The following is a 16,279-nucleotide window of genomic DNA, read 5'->3' as shown; positions in this document are numbered from 1 at the left end:
ATCCAAAGCTAATCTTTGGTGGTTTGGGGGGAGGGGGTTGGGATCGTGGTGAGGAGTAGGGATGGTGAACAGGTGTAGTACCAGTAAGGGCCTGTATAGAAGCCGATGGGGATGAAAGCATTGGAGACTTGTGCTGTAGTTGGTGTTAAGGTGGCAGGGATGGGGGGTTTTGTAGTGTCAGAGGTAAAGGAGGCATTGAAACCCTGTGCTTTATATGGCAGGGAGAAGTGGGGGAGCCTTTGCTATGATGCCGGGGTGGGAGAAAGCCACAGAGTGCAGTGGGGGGTGGGAGGGCTTGTAGGGGGTTTCTGGAGATGCTTCAGAGCCCTGTCCGGTGACTAAGAAGAAGCACTAGAGCCCTGTGGTACGATGCGGGATCTGAGGCAGTGGAGGCATTGAAGTTGTGCTGAACTTGGGGTGGTTACGGAGGCTTTGCAGTGCAGGCAGGTATGGGGGAGTGAAGAGAATAGGGATTAGGAGCCAGATTCTTTGGGACTGTTGGAAGGGAATAGCTATTTGAGGCCTGATTCATTGAGCTGGGCTGGAAGGATAATGTCAAGGATTGGTTTACTGGTGCAGTAAGTGATATTAGGGACCTTGTTGGTGAACTTGTGTGGTGGTGTGGTTGTTGAAAACTAAAGCCCATTGAGGCCTCAACAAGTTGTAGAGTTAGAATACTATGGCAATCCTTCTGTTGTCCCAACTTCCCTCAGTGAACTAAGAAATAGCAGTCTTTTTAATATATCCCTTTAGTAAATTTTTACTCTATAGTTGATTTCCACTACTTCCTCTCTTAATGAGAATTTGGCAGCATTCTATAAAAGCTTCTCTAGATGCTTCTTTATATTTTGAGAGTATCTGCCTCCATCACCTCAGGCAGTGCATTCCAGATTCCAACCACTTTCTGTCTGAAAAAAAATTCCTCCTTAGATCCCCTTTAAACTACCTACCTCTTGCCACAAACCTTTGCCCTCTTGTCTTGCACATCCCTCCATGGGGGGTGGAGGGAGGAAGTATTCTACCTACCCTATCCATCCCCCTCTTAATTTTGTATACTTCTATCAGGTCTCCTCTCAGTCTTCTCAGCTCCAGGAAAAGCAAACACACCATATCCAATCTCTCCTTATAACTGAAATGCTCCAATCTAGGCAACATTCTGATAGATATCTTCTGCACCCACTCCAGTGCAATCATGGCCGCCTTATAGTGTGGCGACCCAGAACTGAACACAATACTCCAACTGTGGCCTAACCAATATTTTAGAAAGTTGTAACATGACGTCCCGGCACTTGTATTCTATGCCATGGGTGATGAAAACAAGCATCCTTGTGCCTTCTTCGCTACCTTATCTTCAGTGCTGCTACTTTCAGGGATTTATTGATTTGTACCCCGAGTTACTGCTGCTCATTAACATTCCCTAGGGCCTTACCATTTGTGTCCAGTCCTTGCTTGCCCTCCCAGATTGCATCACCTCACACTTGTGAGGATTAAGTTCCATCTGCCATTGCTCTGCCCAGCTTTCTTGTTAACCTATATCATGGTGTAAGCTTCCTTGCAATGACACCACCAACTTGTGCATCATCTGCAGATTTACTAGTCATACCTCCTACATTTGCCTTCAAGTCAGTAATCTATATCACACTTATCAAAAGTCCTAGAACCAACCTTAGTCACAAACTCCCAATCAGAAAAACAGCTCTCCACCATCACCATCTGCCTCCTTTTACTAAGCCAGTTTTTGATCGACTTTGCCAGTTTGCCCGGATCCCATGTGAAGGGTTGCTTTTGTGATTGGAAGCCTATGACCGGTGGCGCACCACAGGGATTGGCGCTGGGACCCTTGCTGTTTGTTATTATACATCAATGACTAAGGTGTGTGATTTGTAACATTAGGACCTGTGTGAACATGACAATCAGCAGTGTGTATTGAGTTTTCATAGTGACTAAGGATACACACTGTCAAGTTACTTAGGTCCTGGATCCTCTAGAGAGGAGGGTATACTGTTTTGGATCTCTAGCTACCACATATCAAATGCAGAGGCCCAGCAGAGTAATATATGACAAACTGATGGAATTTGTTCTGCATTTTCTGTAAAACCTGAGCCATTTATGAATTTGAGTCCAATGTTACTATTGTTTCTTACATTTTCCATTAAAGGTTCTTGAGGAAGCAACTGAAGAAGAGACTGCTTTACACAATCAAATCATGCCCACAGTAGTTCGACCCTCAAAACAACTTTACCCTGAACCTGTGGCAGTGATGGATCATGAAATGGTACTTTATTTAAATGGAGCTTTAATTGTCTTGACTAGCCAGATGGTTCACAGTTGTCTTTTGTGTCTATTAAGGTGTTTTTTTATATTCTGTTATCAAAATAATTTTTAAAGACATTTAATTTTTTTTTGAAATACAGAAATATAGACATGAAATTCACTTCAGCATTGCCCATTTTTCATGTTCTAAAATGGGCTAGTAAGCTTCCAGTATGCTGACAGGAAGTGCAGATTCATTACGAGCTGGAATGCACAATTGGCCATACAGATAAAGAACAAAAGAAGAGGTTTGGAGTGAACACACCTGAAAGAGGTGGTAGTTATTTTGCATTTGCAGAAAAGGGACCTCAACAGTTTATCAAGCTGTTATTTTTATTCTTGCTGCACACTCCTTTCCCTTGTTACTGAATACATCTCTTTTCCACAGTTGCACTCTCTGTTAAATATATTGCTCTCTTTACATTTTTTGATGTTTGATCATGTATCAGATCTAAGCAGACACCTTGTTTGCAAATTATTTTTGTGAACTTCTTGTGGGTCTGCTGTTATTCTCCTTTGAAAGCTTCAACTTATCCAAAATTTAATGAAATGCATTTTGTCTCAACCACTTAAACACTCCTGACAAGTGCTGTATTTCACCTTATCTATCTCTTCTATCAACCTTGTCCTAAACTAATTCCTGGCAATCCTGTAGAACATATTTTTGTTTTGCCTCATCCCATCTCTGAAATCTCCTAAACAATATTTCCGGCTTTTTTTCCTACCGATATTGCCAGAACCTTGCCCTGCAAAACCCGCCTCTGATACAAGAAAGCAAGTACATCAGCCAAACCAATGGTCTTTAATGAGGCTACATTAGGCTGGCAAGCTGAAATGTAAGTTACACCATATTGTGCATGTGAGAAAGGTAGGGGTGCTCAAAATTAAAGCGAGGGTCAGGAGAGTACCATCTAATTCCCACAAAGCTCTGATGGCCACCCTTCTCAATTTGAATGAGTGCCGTGCATGTAGTCCTTCCCAGGACACACAAGCACTTCCTCACACTTAAGTTATTCAAAACATATTGTGGACTGTGAATGGCCAATGATGCTTACTGGTATCATCCCAATGAGGCCAGCAGAACTATTCCCTCAATGTGCTGCAGAACGTAAGAAATAGAAGCAGAAGTAGGCCTTTCAGCTCCCTCATGCCTGATCTGCTGTTCAGTATGGTCAGTGTCATTCAATAAGGTCAATAACTAAAAATATCTGTCTCTATCCCAAAAGTACTGAGCAACAAAGTCTCCACAGCCTTTTTGGTTAGAGAATTTCAAAGATTTGCTATCTGCTGGATGAAGAAATTTCTTCTCATCTCTGTTCTAAATGACCAACTACTTATTTTGAGTCTGTGTTCCCTAGTTCAGGGGAAATATCAACTCTGCATCTATCCTGTCAGGTCTTGAAAAATGTTCTATGTTTCAATGAGATCAGCTCTCATTCTTTGAAACTCAAGGCTATAAACCCTTCATGCTTAATCTCTCCTCATGCAGCAACCCTGCCCCAACCCCCAGCCCATCACAGAAATCAATCTGGTAGATTTTTGCTGCATGTCTGCTTTTGCCCTATGCAATTGAAGCGAGATGTCTCTACTATTCAAATTGTTTTACAATAAAGGCCCACATACTAGTTGTCTTCCTAATTGCTTGCCCTACATGCCCAGTAATTTTCAGCAATTTGTGTACAAGGACATCCATGTCTTTCTGATCACGATTTGAAGAAAGTGGCTGATCTTGTGCTTTTCTTCATGATATCCCATCGGCCAAGTCATTGACCTTTGTGTTTTGCTAACCGTCTGTGTTCCAGTGAAGCCTCTCTACATCATCTCAGAGTCCACATTGTCATCATCATCAAATCCACATGAACTTCTCATCTGAACTATCATGAATATCTGGTGCCCCAGCGCTGATCCCTGTCGCACCTCACCTCATAGACTCCCAATCTGAAAATGACCCATTTATTTCTACTGTCTGTTAACTAATCTTCAGTCCGTGACAGAATAATTAATCCTAATTGGCACCTTTTTGAATTATTTCTGAAAGTGCAAATACACAATGTCAACTCCCCTTATCTACTCTGCTAGTTACAGATTCAAAAAACTATATTTTGTGATACAACTTACTTTCATATATTCATGTTGACTCTACCAATCCTGTTATTTTATTCCCAAATACTTCATTAGCACTATCTTAATAATAAATTTCAACATCCATTAATTTGCATAACATGCAAGTGCTATGTTGCACTTTTAAGCTGGAATTATGCAAAAGGCACCCACTTCACAACATAAATCCTGCAACGCTGCAAAGACCTTTCTAACTCCTTGGATTACATAATGTCCACTTGCAAATAATGATGCATTTTCATATGGATGGCATTCTCTCTCCATCTGACTGGCTGTGTGGACAGTATCATTGGAAAATCTAGATGACAAGCTGGAGCCAGTCAGATGGAGAGGGAATCATCATGTAATGAAAATGGAAAACAGTAACAGATGAGTGGATTGACCTACTGTCTAAATATGTGATTTTTTTTGTGTGTGAAAAGGGAAGAGTTAAGGGAAATAGTCATACAGTCTACTAAGTCTGATCTGTAGTCTTAACAATTCATGCTGTGTGATTTGTTACTACATACTTAATAGATTTCAGCATTTCCCCAACTACTGATGGTCAGCCTGACTGGTCTATAACTCCCTGTTTTGATCTCTCTCCTTTCTTAAATAGCGGGGTTACATTTGCTGTCTTCCAATCTACTGAAACCACACTAGAATTTATTGAATTTTTGACGATGACAGCCAATGCATCCACTATTCCCATCACCACATCCTTCAAAACCTTGGAATACAGGTCTTGAGGACTTATCACCTTCCAGTTCCATTAATTTCTCCCATACTAATTTTTAACTAATGTTAATTTCTTTGAACTCATTTGCTTTAGACTGTTGTGTATTTCTGGGGCTTTTCTCTATGTTATCTTCTGTGTTGGCAGAAACAAAATATTTGTTCAATTTCTGCACCATTTCCTTGTTCTCCAGTAATATTTCACTGGTTTCATTTTGTGAGGGACCCACATTAACTTTAACTAATCATTTCCATTTTGCATATCTAGTTTATTTTTTTATGTTTATCACATCTATTCTGATATAAGCATCCTGGGATATTTATTCCCAACCTTTGTCACTTCACAGACAATGCTCTATAATGGCTACTCAATTGTATCCACTTATTTCTATTTGTGCCTTAACTTAATTTATTATTAATGCTGCATACCAGCTGTGCTTAACAAGCATCACACTTCGTTTTTCATAGAATCATAGAAAGTACAGCACAATACAGGCCCTTCAGCCCACAATGTTGTGCTGACCTATAAACCTCACCTAAAAACTATCTAACCTCTTCGCCCCAAAATATCCCTCTATTTTAAATTCCTCCATATGCTTATCTAGCAATCTCTTGAACTTGACCAATGTTCCTGCCTCCACCACCGCCCCAGGCAGCACATTCCATGCCCCAACCACTCTCTGGATTTAAAAAAAACCTCTCATCTTCCTCTCCAAAGAGTAAAGCCCTAGCTCCCTTAGTCTCTCCTCATAATCCATTACTCTCTAAACCAGGCAGCATCCTGGTAAATCTCCTCTGCACCCTTTCCAACACTTCCACATCCTTCCTATAATGAGGCGACCAGAACTGGACACAGTACTCTGTGTGGTCTAACCAGAGTTTTGTTGAGCTGCATCATAACCTCGTGGCTCCTAAACTTGATTCCGCAACTTATGAATGCTAACATCCCATAAGCTTTCTTAACTACCCTACCCACCTGTGAGGCAACTTTCAGGGATCTGTGGATATGAACCCCCAGATCCCTCTGCTCCTCCACACTACCCAGAATCCTGCCCTTAACTTTGTACTCTGCCTTGGAGTTTGTCCTTCCAAAGTGTACCGCCTCACACTTCTCCAGATTGAACTCCATCTGCCACTTCTCAGCCCAGCTCTGCATCCTATCAATATCCCTCTGCAACGTTCGACAGTCCTCCACACTATCCACAACACCACCAACCTTTGTGTTGTCTGCAAACTTGCCAACCCACCCTTCTACCCCCTCATGCAGGTCATTAATAAAAATCACAAAAAGTAGAGGTCCCAGAACCAATCCTTGTGGGACACCGCTAGTCACAGCCCTCCAATCTGAATGCACTCCCTCGACCACAACCCTCTGCTTTCTACAGGCAAGCCAATTCTGAATGCACATGGCCAAGCCTCCCTGGATCCCATGCCCTCTGACCTTCTGAAGAAGCCTACCATGTGGAACCTTGTCAAATGCTGTACTAAAATCCATGTAGATCACATCTACTGTACTACCCTCATCAATCTTCCTGGTCACCTCCTCAAAGAACCCTATCAGGCTTGTGAGACATGATCTTCCCTTCACAAAGCTATGCTGGCTGTCCCTGATCAGACAATGATTCTCTAAATGTCCATAGATCCTATCTCTAAGAATCTTTTCCAACAGCTTGCCCACCACAGATGTAAGGCTCACTGGTCTGTAATTCCCTGGACTATCCCTTCTACCTTTTTTGAATAAGGGGACAACATTTGCCACCCTCCAATCCTCCGGTACCATTCCTGTGGACAACAAGGACTCAAAGATCCTAGCCAATGGTTCAGCAATCTCCTCCCTTGCCTCACAGAGCAGCCTGGGGAATATTCCGTCAGGCCCCAGGGACTTATCTGTCCTAATATTTTCTAACAGCTCCAACACATCCTCCCTCTTGATATCTACATGCTCCAGAACATTAACCTTACCAACACTGTCCTCAGCGTCATCAAGGCCCCTCTCCTTGGTGAATACTGAAGAGAAGTATTCATTGAGGACCTCACCCACTTCCACAGCTTCCAGGCACATCTTCCCAGCTTTGTCTCTAATCGGTCCTGCCTTCACTCTCGTCATCCTTCTGCTCTTCACATAAGTGCAAAAAGCCTTGGGGTTTTCCTTAACCTTACTCGCCAAGGCCTTTTCATGTCCCCTTCTTGCTCTCTTCAGCCCCTTCTTAAGTTCCTTCCTTGCTACTCTATATTCCTCAAAAGACCTATTTGATCCTTGCTTCCTAAATCTTATGTATGCTGCCGCCGCCTTCCTATCTAGTTGTTCCACCTCTCTTGTCACCCATGGTTTCTTCACCCTGCCATTTCTTCTCTGCCTCACCGGGACAAATTTATCCCTAACCTCCTGTAAGAGATCCCTGAACAATGACCACATCTCCATAGTACATTTCCCTTCAAAAATGTCATCCCAATTCACACTCGCAAGTTCTAGCCTTATAGCCTCATAATTTGCCCTTCCCCGATTAAATATCTTTTTGAGTTCAGTTCAGTTCTAGATCACTAATTTTACTTGTGATCCCTTCAGAGCAGTAATTTTGCTCAAGTTTTCCTTTGTCAGTATTTAGTTATGATTATTTAGTTTTGGAAATATATTTATCCCGAATGCTGTGCATTTTATCTTAAAGATTAAGTATTGTTTGATGATTAATCTCATGTATGTGCTTAAAATTTTTAACATTTTTTAAAATGTTTCATTGTTTCAATAATTTAACACCTTTCAGATTTCCATACCTGACTCACAGGTCACCAACTCAGAAACATAAACTTGGTTTCTCACTATGCAGATGCTGCCTGACATTTTTGGTTTTTCTGGCATTTTCTGTTTCTTTATTGGTTTTTGTGCTTTGAGGCACTGAATCAAGAAACAATTGCATTACATGTACCAATTCTAACCAGGAAATCATGGGTTTTTGTTTTCTTTAGTTTTGATTTAATATTTTTTACTATTTATCTTATTGGTTAATCATAAAGTATAAATTAGATCTACCCATGAAAAAGACATTGGTACCCTGCTTAGTGTTACCACACACAGCACTGGTTCGTTGTACAGCTCTTGACCTTGGAGTCAGACCATATACAGGTATATAGTCCTCTGCATTTTAAGAAGGACATCCACTCAGACTGTGGCCCATGGCAACTGGAGCCTGGTGCAATCCTTTGCCCTCCACTGGCTTTCCCACAGCAATGCAGCAATGATCTCACTGCCGCACAGCTCGTCATGGAGTGAATAACCGAGCCAATCTGTAGAGGCTGTACCTTGGGGCTGGTGTTGTGTGGGCTGGGGCATGTGTTGTGGCTGCTCAATACTAAAATGTGGAGCCAAGCAAAAAGAAGGGGAGATAACAGCTTCCGTCACATCTAACAGGAAGTGTTGAGAGAGACCTTGCGATCTGGGTGACCCAGTGCTAATCCCCAGCAATGCCTTGCACTCATCGTGCTGGCCAGGATGCAGTGCTGAGCCTCACATTACAGTGCTGAGTGCATGCAAGACCAACCCTCAAGGGCAGCCACTGCACATAGTGTCAGTGACTAATTCCACAGTGAGCATGCAGTGATGAGATCACTTTAACTGCTTCATTGCCAAGTGAGTGTCAGCGGAGAGCTGAGCCCTCAACCTGGTTCCTAGCACAGCAGCATGTAGCAGTAAGTATGGAAAGGGTATGCCTTATGTTCTTGGCATAGTAGACCTGTTAGTAAAGCATCTCTCTCTCCGTCATGACCCCTTTTAGTGCTGATTCCACTAGCATTCTCATTCCTGGGAACACATTCCTGAACACTAAGCAAGGTACCAGTATACAGAACAAAAGGATCTCAAAGTGTTAAAATATTGTGTTTAGATTGCAAAGAACCTGAAGGTTTTACTCTATGTTTCTTCTTTTCAATATTTCAAATATAAATTTAATTGGAATTTCTTTAAAAGTGTGTTTCAATAGAAATTGCAAATACAATATATTTACCATAGTTCTTTGTTTTTTCTAGGAAATGTATGATCTCCCAGTAAGTATAACTTTGAAAAGATACTCAGATGTTATTTTTATTAATAAGCAATAATTGTACTGAATACTTAAACTCTTTCTGTGCAGGCATCATATGAAATAGGTATAGTACGGCAGTTTCCATTTTCTTCTTCTCTGCAACGGATGAGTGTTGTAGCCAGAGTGCTGGGGGAAAAGCATATGGATGCCTACTTAAAAGGTGCACCTGAAGTAGTTGCTAACCTATGCAAAGCAGAGACAGGTAAAGTAGAATGTCCTAATTGCCATTTTCTTTAAACTATTTCTAAGCATTGTAAATTATAGAAAACTTATACAAATATTTTGGTAGTGCACTTCCCTGATATTTTTAAGAATAAAAGTTACTTTACATGTCCTTAATGTATTCCTTTTGACTCGCTCATAATGAGGATGTTGATCTGTTTTGTTTTAAATTGGTTAATTCCTCATTTAAGGTGGAAATGTATATATTCAGACTTGTGCTTTACATTGTGCTTGCAAATAATTTGTTTGATTATTAACATTCTTATGATAGTTTTATTTATTCTTTCAGTTCCTGAGAGTTTTCCTGAGGTGTTGAAGATTTACACAAAACAAGGCTTCAGAGTCATAGCGCTTGCCCACAAGAAATTAGGATCTAGACTAACTTGGCATAAAGTGCAGAATGTCAGCAGGTAGTAGTGTTGAATTTTCTGGATCCTACAGCATATCAAAGTCTGTTTTGGAGCAGGATCAGTTTGTGGGTATTGCCAGGGTAACTGGCAAACTGAAATCCTGAGGCCTAGTATGTCTTTCGCTCCCATTGCGTAATTTCTGATCCTGGCAGGAATTATCGCTTGGGCAGTAGACTTCCGGTGCCAGAAGTTCAGGCAAGTACTCAGTTTATGTGTCCTTGGATTAAAAAAAAATTTCTAACTTGCCTGCACCAAATGGTATACTATTTACACTATATCCCGATAATTATGTTATTCTGTACATAGCAGGTACTTTTTTGTTGGTGTAAAAAAATATATATGAACAGAAATTCAGCAATAACCAAGATCTAGGTATCAAAGAAATGTCACCCCTTTGCCACATCTTGATTTTCTGAATCAACTGGAATTTCCTAAAATATTTTGGAATAATGTCAACAATATGTCAATTATATCTTCAGGAGCTCCATGCATGACAGGTTTACACTGGGAGCATGGGGAGGTATCAGTGAAACCTTGGTGATGAAATCCATAGGCCTGTCGTAGGATGACACCTTTTGTGCTGCCACTCCAACGGAATTGTCAAGTTGTTTGTCCACCAGCCTGCCAACACATTGCAGTCCAAAGCTAGGCCACATTGCCACATATCTACAGAAGCTGCCCTTCGTGACCATCCATTGTATCCTCCCCCAGAAAGGAGCAATCATTCTAGACCAGTTTGGCTGCAGCCACAATAGGAAGAACAGTATGTAGGTAGTAAGCTGGCAAAAGCAATTGGAAGATCATAAGAAATAGGACAGGAGCTGACCGTTTCACCCTTCATGCATGTTCTGCTTCTCAATAAGACTATGGCTGGTCCAGCATCTTTTCACTTTCCTGTCTGGTTCATTTATTGCCTGATTCTTTTTTTAAAAAAGCATGGTCTTAGGGTTTAATAAAACTCTTAAGTATACTCAATGACTGAGCATCCACAGGTCATTTGGGAAGGAAATTTTGGAAGATTTCTAATTCAAGTATAAAGAAATTTCTCCTTAATGGCAGGATCACTACTAAAACGTATATTTTTAGCAGGTTATAAAGAAAATGTCAAAGTCATGTTCACATACATTTAATACTCACTGAAACTCTAGAAAAAAGTTTGATCTGTATTTTTATAACCCTTCAACTGAAATATTCAGCCAATGTTTTCCCAGTGGACCTACAAGTGACAATTCCTTTAAATACTGCAGTAGCAGGGTATTTCCTTTCACGTTAAGATCTGCTTTAATGTCTATGGTCCTTGGTGAATGTTAATTAAGAATTTTGATTCTGTTTCAGTGTGGCTTTTAATAGAATGTTTCTTGGGGATCTTTGTATGTTCTACATGTTTCATATGTAGGCTTGACATGTACACAAATTATCTGATTGACGTTATCACTAAGCTGTTGACATTTGTGGTTTATGAATGATTTTGAGATATCTACTAAATTTTATGTAGCATTTTTATAGTAATAGTGATACATATAGATACTGATGACTCAAAACTGTTATCAACAGGGATGCCATTGAGAGCAACATGGAGTTCATGGGCCTTATTATTATGCAAAATAAACTAAAGCCTGATTCATCTAGAGTCCTTGAAGAACTCAGAAAAGCTAATATTCGTACAGTTATGGTTACAGGTAATGTCTTTTACATGTAGTTAAGATTATATCCATATCTTATTAAATGGTGTGCAGAACTACTGTATTGATCATGTACTTTATGTTGGCAAGTGCACATTATTTCTACATATAACTGAGAAGCTGGTGGAATTTTCATTCCGCTGAAAATGAAGATATGGTGGCATAAGGGCACAACTGGTACCATGGCTGCCTCACATTTCCAAGGTCCTGGATTTATCCTGACCTTGGGCACTGCCTTTTTGAGTGTGAATCTGTGTGGGTTTCTGCCAGATACACTGTTTCGTCCCACGTTTCAAAAATACAGTGGCAGGTTAACTGGCTACTGTAAATTGCCCCTTAATGTAGGTAAGAGTTAAAAAGAATTAAGGGGGAGTTGATGGACATTTGAAAGAGAAGTTGCTGCAAGACTACAGTCAAATAAGGAGGGGAAAATGGAACTGATGAGATTGCTCCCTTCGTAGCAGTCATGGGCCAGTACCTGTTGTTATAGGTACGTTAAGTGAAATATGCAACGTGACCTCCTTCATCCCAATGACAACTAGAAGGCGGGAGTTGGGGTCATGAAGACCAAATTTAAAGCTAATAATTACTAAGATATTTTTGAGAGAAATTTATAAGAATGTTATTTGCTTTATTATGTTTTTATTAATGCTGTTCAAATACCTAATACTATTCATTCAATTTTGGATAGCGCCTTCAAGCTTCAGGAACACAAGGAACAGCACTGTCATGCAGTTCCTTATCACTGTCAGTCACTGCACTGGCTCTGTCCATGCACGGTCAGTCACTGACATGAAGAGTATGTAAGGAGGCCACAAAGGGACATAGACAAAGAGGTCTTGAGAGGGTAGAAATAGAGATGATGTTTCATATTGCAGAAGAATCTAGAACTGTCGAGGTTTGTGGTTTTAAAACAAGACGTCACTCATTTAATGCAGAATTGAGGTGTTTACATGCTTAATTTGTTTTCACATCCTCATAGTAGGTAAACAGCCATCCACCAGACCAACTAGGAAATAGTGCTGTTACATGAATTAAAGTGTCACCTGTTGCCAGAGGCACTTAAGAATTCTTAAACAATATTTTATCGTTAATATAATTAGTGAACTTTTAGATTACATTTCTTTGTCTGTCAGAGGGAGGAATTACAATAGAGAGAATAGAACACGTGTACTCATGCATACATATAAGCACACACAAGGCTTTTAGTCAAATTTTGGAAAGTGAATGGAGTACCATCACTAGAGCCAAGTGAAAGTAAAGAAAAAAAATTAGAAGCTCTGATGTGCACTTTCAGAGATACTGAAACCACAGTATAAATTACATCAGATGAACTTCAGTGCATTTAATTGTTTGCATTTCAAACATGAACACTAGTGAAATCAGTTGAATAATGTATGGAACATTTTGATTCATGAGAAAAAACGTTAGAATTAGGAAAGTTTAGCATCACCCAAAATAATTTTTCCATTTCTAAATTTGGAAATCTGTGAGTGAAATAAAAATGAGGTGGATTTTAACATATTTTAAAATGAAAGGGTCTTTTGCAGTTTAATGTATGACTGAATTGTTCTTTTGTATATTTGTCTAATGAAGCTTTATATTCTGGTAGGGGATAATATGTTAACAGCTGTTTCTGTAGCCAGAAACTCTGGGATGATTTTGCCTCAGGATAAAGTGATTATTGCAGAAGCACTACCTCCAAAAGATGGGCAAACTGCAAAAATACATTGGCTGTATGCAGATAATGCTTCAAGACATCTTGATACATCTGATACAGCTTCAGAGGTATGACAACTGTTTGATTCTTAGTTGATGGGCAAAATCATTATCATCAATATAAATGTACAATTAATGGAGTAATTTAAAGGAAAGAACTAAACTTTTGTAATTATTGATCAGTAAATGCTTTATCAAATTTAACAATGTGGTTTGGAAAGATATCGAATTTAAATGAAACTTTGCCATGTCCATTATTATTTCCTTCTATCAACACTCCAAAATACACTCCACAACAAGATATACTCATTCTGTGTCTCTTAACAAGGTCAGTCTTTTTATTCAGTCAAAACGGTCAGAAAACTTTTTTTTGTGGAATAGTATTTCGATTTGTTACGGACTCAGTGAAAGTCCCTTTAAGATAGAGAGTGTGTGTGTATGTGTGTGTGGGGTGTGCTTACGTCAATAGAAGATAAAGGACGTAATGATGTGGTGGAAGAAGTTAGAAGAAGAAGGAGAGAGAGAGAGAAGGGAGAGAGACACCAGCCTGCTTGTTTTCTCTATCGATGGATGAGAAACAATAACTGTGTTAGCCAAAATAATCCATTGCAATCTCATTTTTCTGGACCCTATGTTATTGAATCTCGAGTGACTGATCTAACATATATAATCAAAACACCAGATAGACGCAAAAGAAACACACTGAGCATGATTTAGTGTTAAAAACTATTTTATTAATCACTACTTATGATAATACGTAAAATAAAAGTAAAAATGTTAGTATGTTAGAATTCAAAAATGTTAAACCTCGAACGTTAACCCCAAAACTAAACTCTTTGTGTGTGTGTGTGTGACAAAGTCCAAAACTCCCAGTTCCGGAATGGTTCTTAAAGTTCAGTTCCGCAAGCCATAAGGTGAAACATGAGCAAGGGCTTCTTCAACAACCACCGTTGTCTGAAGATAAGATGTAGATGTAGAAAAACATAGAGAGAGTACATACGAAATCCAAATGTTCCACGATGGAACCCAAACGACACTTCAGTGTTTACTCGGTAGTGACTTCCTCACCCCGAAAAGCATCCGAACCGTGGTCGTCCACACACAAATACCTGTTTCCTTCTACAGGTCAGCAACAAAGTGAACTCCACCGGATTACTTCCAACTTCCATACATGGATTTCAGTGGCAAACACAGTTATTGTTTCTCATCCATCGATAGAGAAAACAAGCAGGCTGGTGTCTCTCTCCCTTCTCTCTCTCTCTCCTTCTTCTTCTAACTTCTTCCACCACATCATTACGTCCTTTATCTTCTATTGACGTAAGCACGCCCCACACACACATACACACACACTCTCTATCTTAAAGGGACTTTCACTGAGTCCGTAACAGATTTCCTATGTTTGGGTCAAATTTGGTAAAAACTTAAGTGTTTGCACTCTTGAAGTCTTGCCACAGCTCAGAGATGGCTAAATCTCAGTGGACAACTTGAGGTAAGCTGTGGGCATCGATGTTTTCCTGCTGATGCCAAGATCCAGGCCAATATTTTTGTTTGAATTATTTAAATTTCATTTTGACTAACCTGGATTTGATTGCTGCTCAGTGCAGAGTCCATGCATCTTTAGTGTCAACAGGGGGAACATTCTTTCCTCAGAATCAGAAGGTTGCAAATGCAAATCTCTATCCAGAGATTCAAGGACAAAAATCATGGTTGATACTCAAGCACAATATTGAGGGAGTACTATTGGAGGTGGTGTTTCTGGATGAAACAATAACCAAGACTCTGACTACCTTCTAAAAGATCCCAGGCTGCTATTTTAAAAAAATAGAGCTGTGGTTAATACCAACATCATCAAAACCTGTTATTAAAAACAGAAAATGCTCAGTAGGTTAGACTACATCTGTGGGAAGAGAAACAGGATTAACTCTGAACAGTGGTTTGCATTTTTTTTAAATGTTCATGTACTCCTAAATCTCTTTGTATCTCCACCATTCCCAGCTTTCTACCCTTTTTAAAAAAAAATACATGGCCTAATTTTTTTGGTCAGAAATGGATAAACATACACTTGAAATCCATTTTCCACAGTTTTGTCCACTTAATCCACCTGTTTCTCATTCTAGTTTTTGCTCAGGTGTACTTCATATCCACTAATTTTTGTACTATCAATAAAAATGAATATATGCTCTCAATGTGCCATTTCAAATTTGAAACCTTGTATATACCTTTGCTGGATAATCACTTCCTTCTACTTTAGTAAGATACCCATTATTCCTTCTCTGTTCCACTGCCTAACCAATCTCGTAACAGGGTGAATAATTTGTCTTTAATTCCATTCTTTAAATTTCAGCTAGTAGAGAGCAATTACCTTGGATTCCCTCTTATTTCCATTAAAAACTGCAACTATGGACATTTTTGGTCCTTCAAAAATGAAATTAGATTTATTGGACATAACCTACTCTTTACTAATCCATGTTTGCTATTTTCACTCATCTTGCATTTCCTTAAATTCTACCCTTAATTATAGATTCCAATAACATCTCTAAAAAAGATGTTACACTGATAAGTAATGGTTTCTCTCTCGCCTCCATTAAATAATGGCGTTTTGTGGGCAATTTTCTAATCCAAAGGTGCAATTTCTGAATCATAGAGCTTTGGCAGATTATGGCTAAAAATACCTGGTTTCCTCAGGCACTGCCATTAAGGCTTTTGGATGGATACCGGAAATTTGTTGATCTAAAGTGCAATGATTTTATTAATGTACTGTTTTCCTGCTTCCTTTCATTTTTGTTAATTCTGGTCCCGATTTATTTATTGATATGTGTTATCCTCTGCTTTGCTGTGAAGTTCAACTAAATAATTACTCAGCCAAATTTTATCACAATTTTTTATTTATTTTTATTTGCAGTATTACCTGAATATCTATTCAAATGGCCCTTTTAGACTCTTATTCTAATTTATATGAACGCTTTTGCATTTATTTTGTTTCTCCTTTCATATTCCCTTTGTTACTACCCTTTTCGTGCTC

General features: G+C 39.4%; 1 protein-coding gene across 6 annotated transcripts in view; it reads left to right on the top strand.

Moving 5' to 3' along the window:
• Positions 1 to 16,279, top strand: part of LOC127572130 (polyamine-transporting ATPase 13A3-like) — a 95,746-nt gene that overhangs the window by 59,211 nt on the left and 20,256 nt on the right. For all 6 annotated transcript variants that reach the window (XM_052019073.1, XM_052019074.1, XM_052019076.1 and 3 more), the window contains 6 exons: positions 2,159 to 2,275; positions 9,169 to 9,186; positions 9,273 to 9,426; positions 9,736 to 9,856; positions 11,411 to 11,535; positions 13,151 to 13,326. In XM_052019073.1, coding sequence (XP_051875033.1) covers positions 2,159 to 2,275; positions 9,169 to 9,186; positions 9,273 to 9,426; positions 9,736 to 9,856; positions 11,411 to 11,535; positions 13,151 to 13,326 — 711 coding nt within the window. The remainder of the gene's footprint in view (positions 1 to 2,158; positions 2,276 to 9,168; positions 9,187 to 9,272; positions 9,427 to 9,735; positions 9,857 to 11,410; positions 11,536 to 13,150; positions 13,327 to 16,279) is intronic.

This window comes from Pristis pectinata, chromosome 6 (genome assembly GCF_009764475.1).
Source record: "Pristis pectinata isolate sPriPec2 chromosome 6, sPriPec2.1.pri, whole genome shotgun sequence".
Classification (NCBI taxonomy): Eukaryota; Metazoa; Chordata; class Chondrichthyes; order Rhinopristiformes; family Pristidae; genus Pristis; species Pristis pectinata.
The sequence above is the reverse complement of the archived record's forward strand: the minus strand, read 5'-3'. Positions and strand labels throughout refer to the sequence as shown.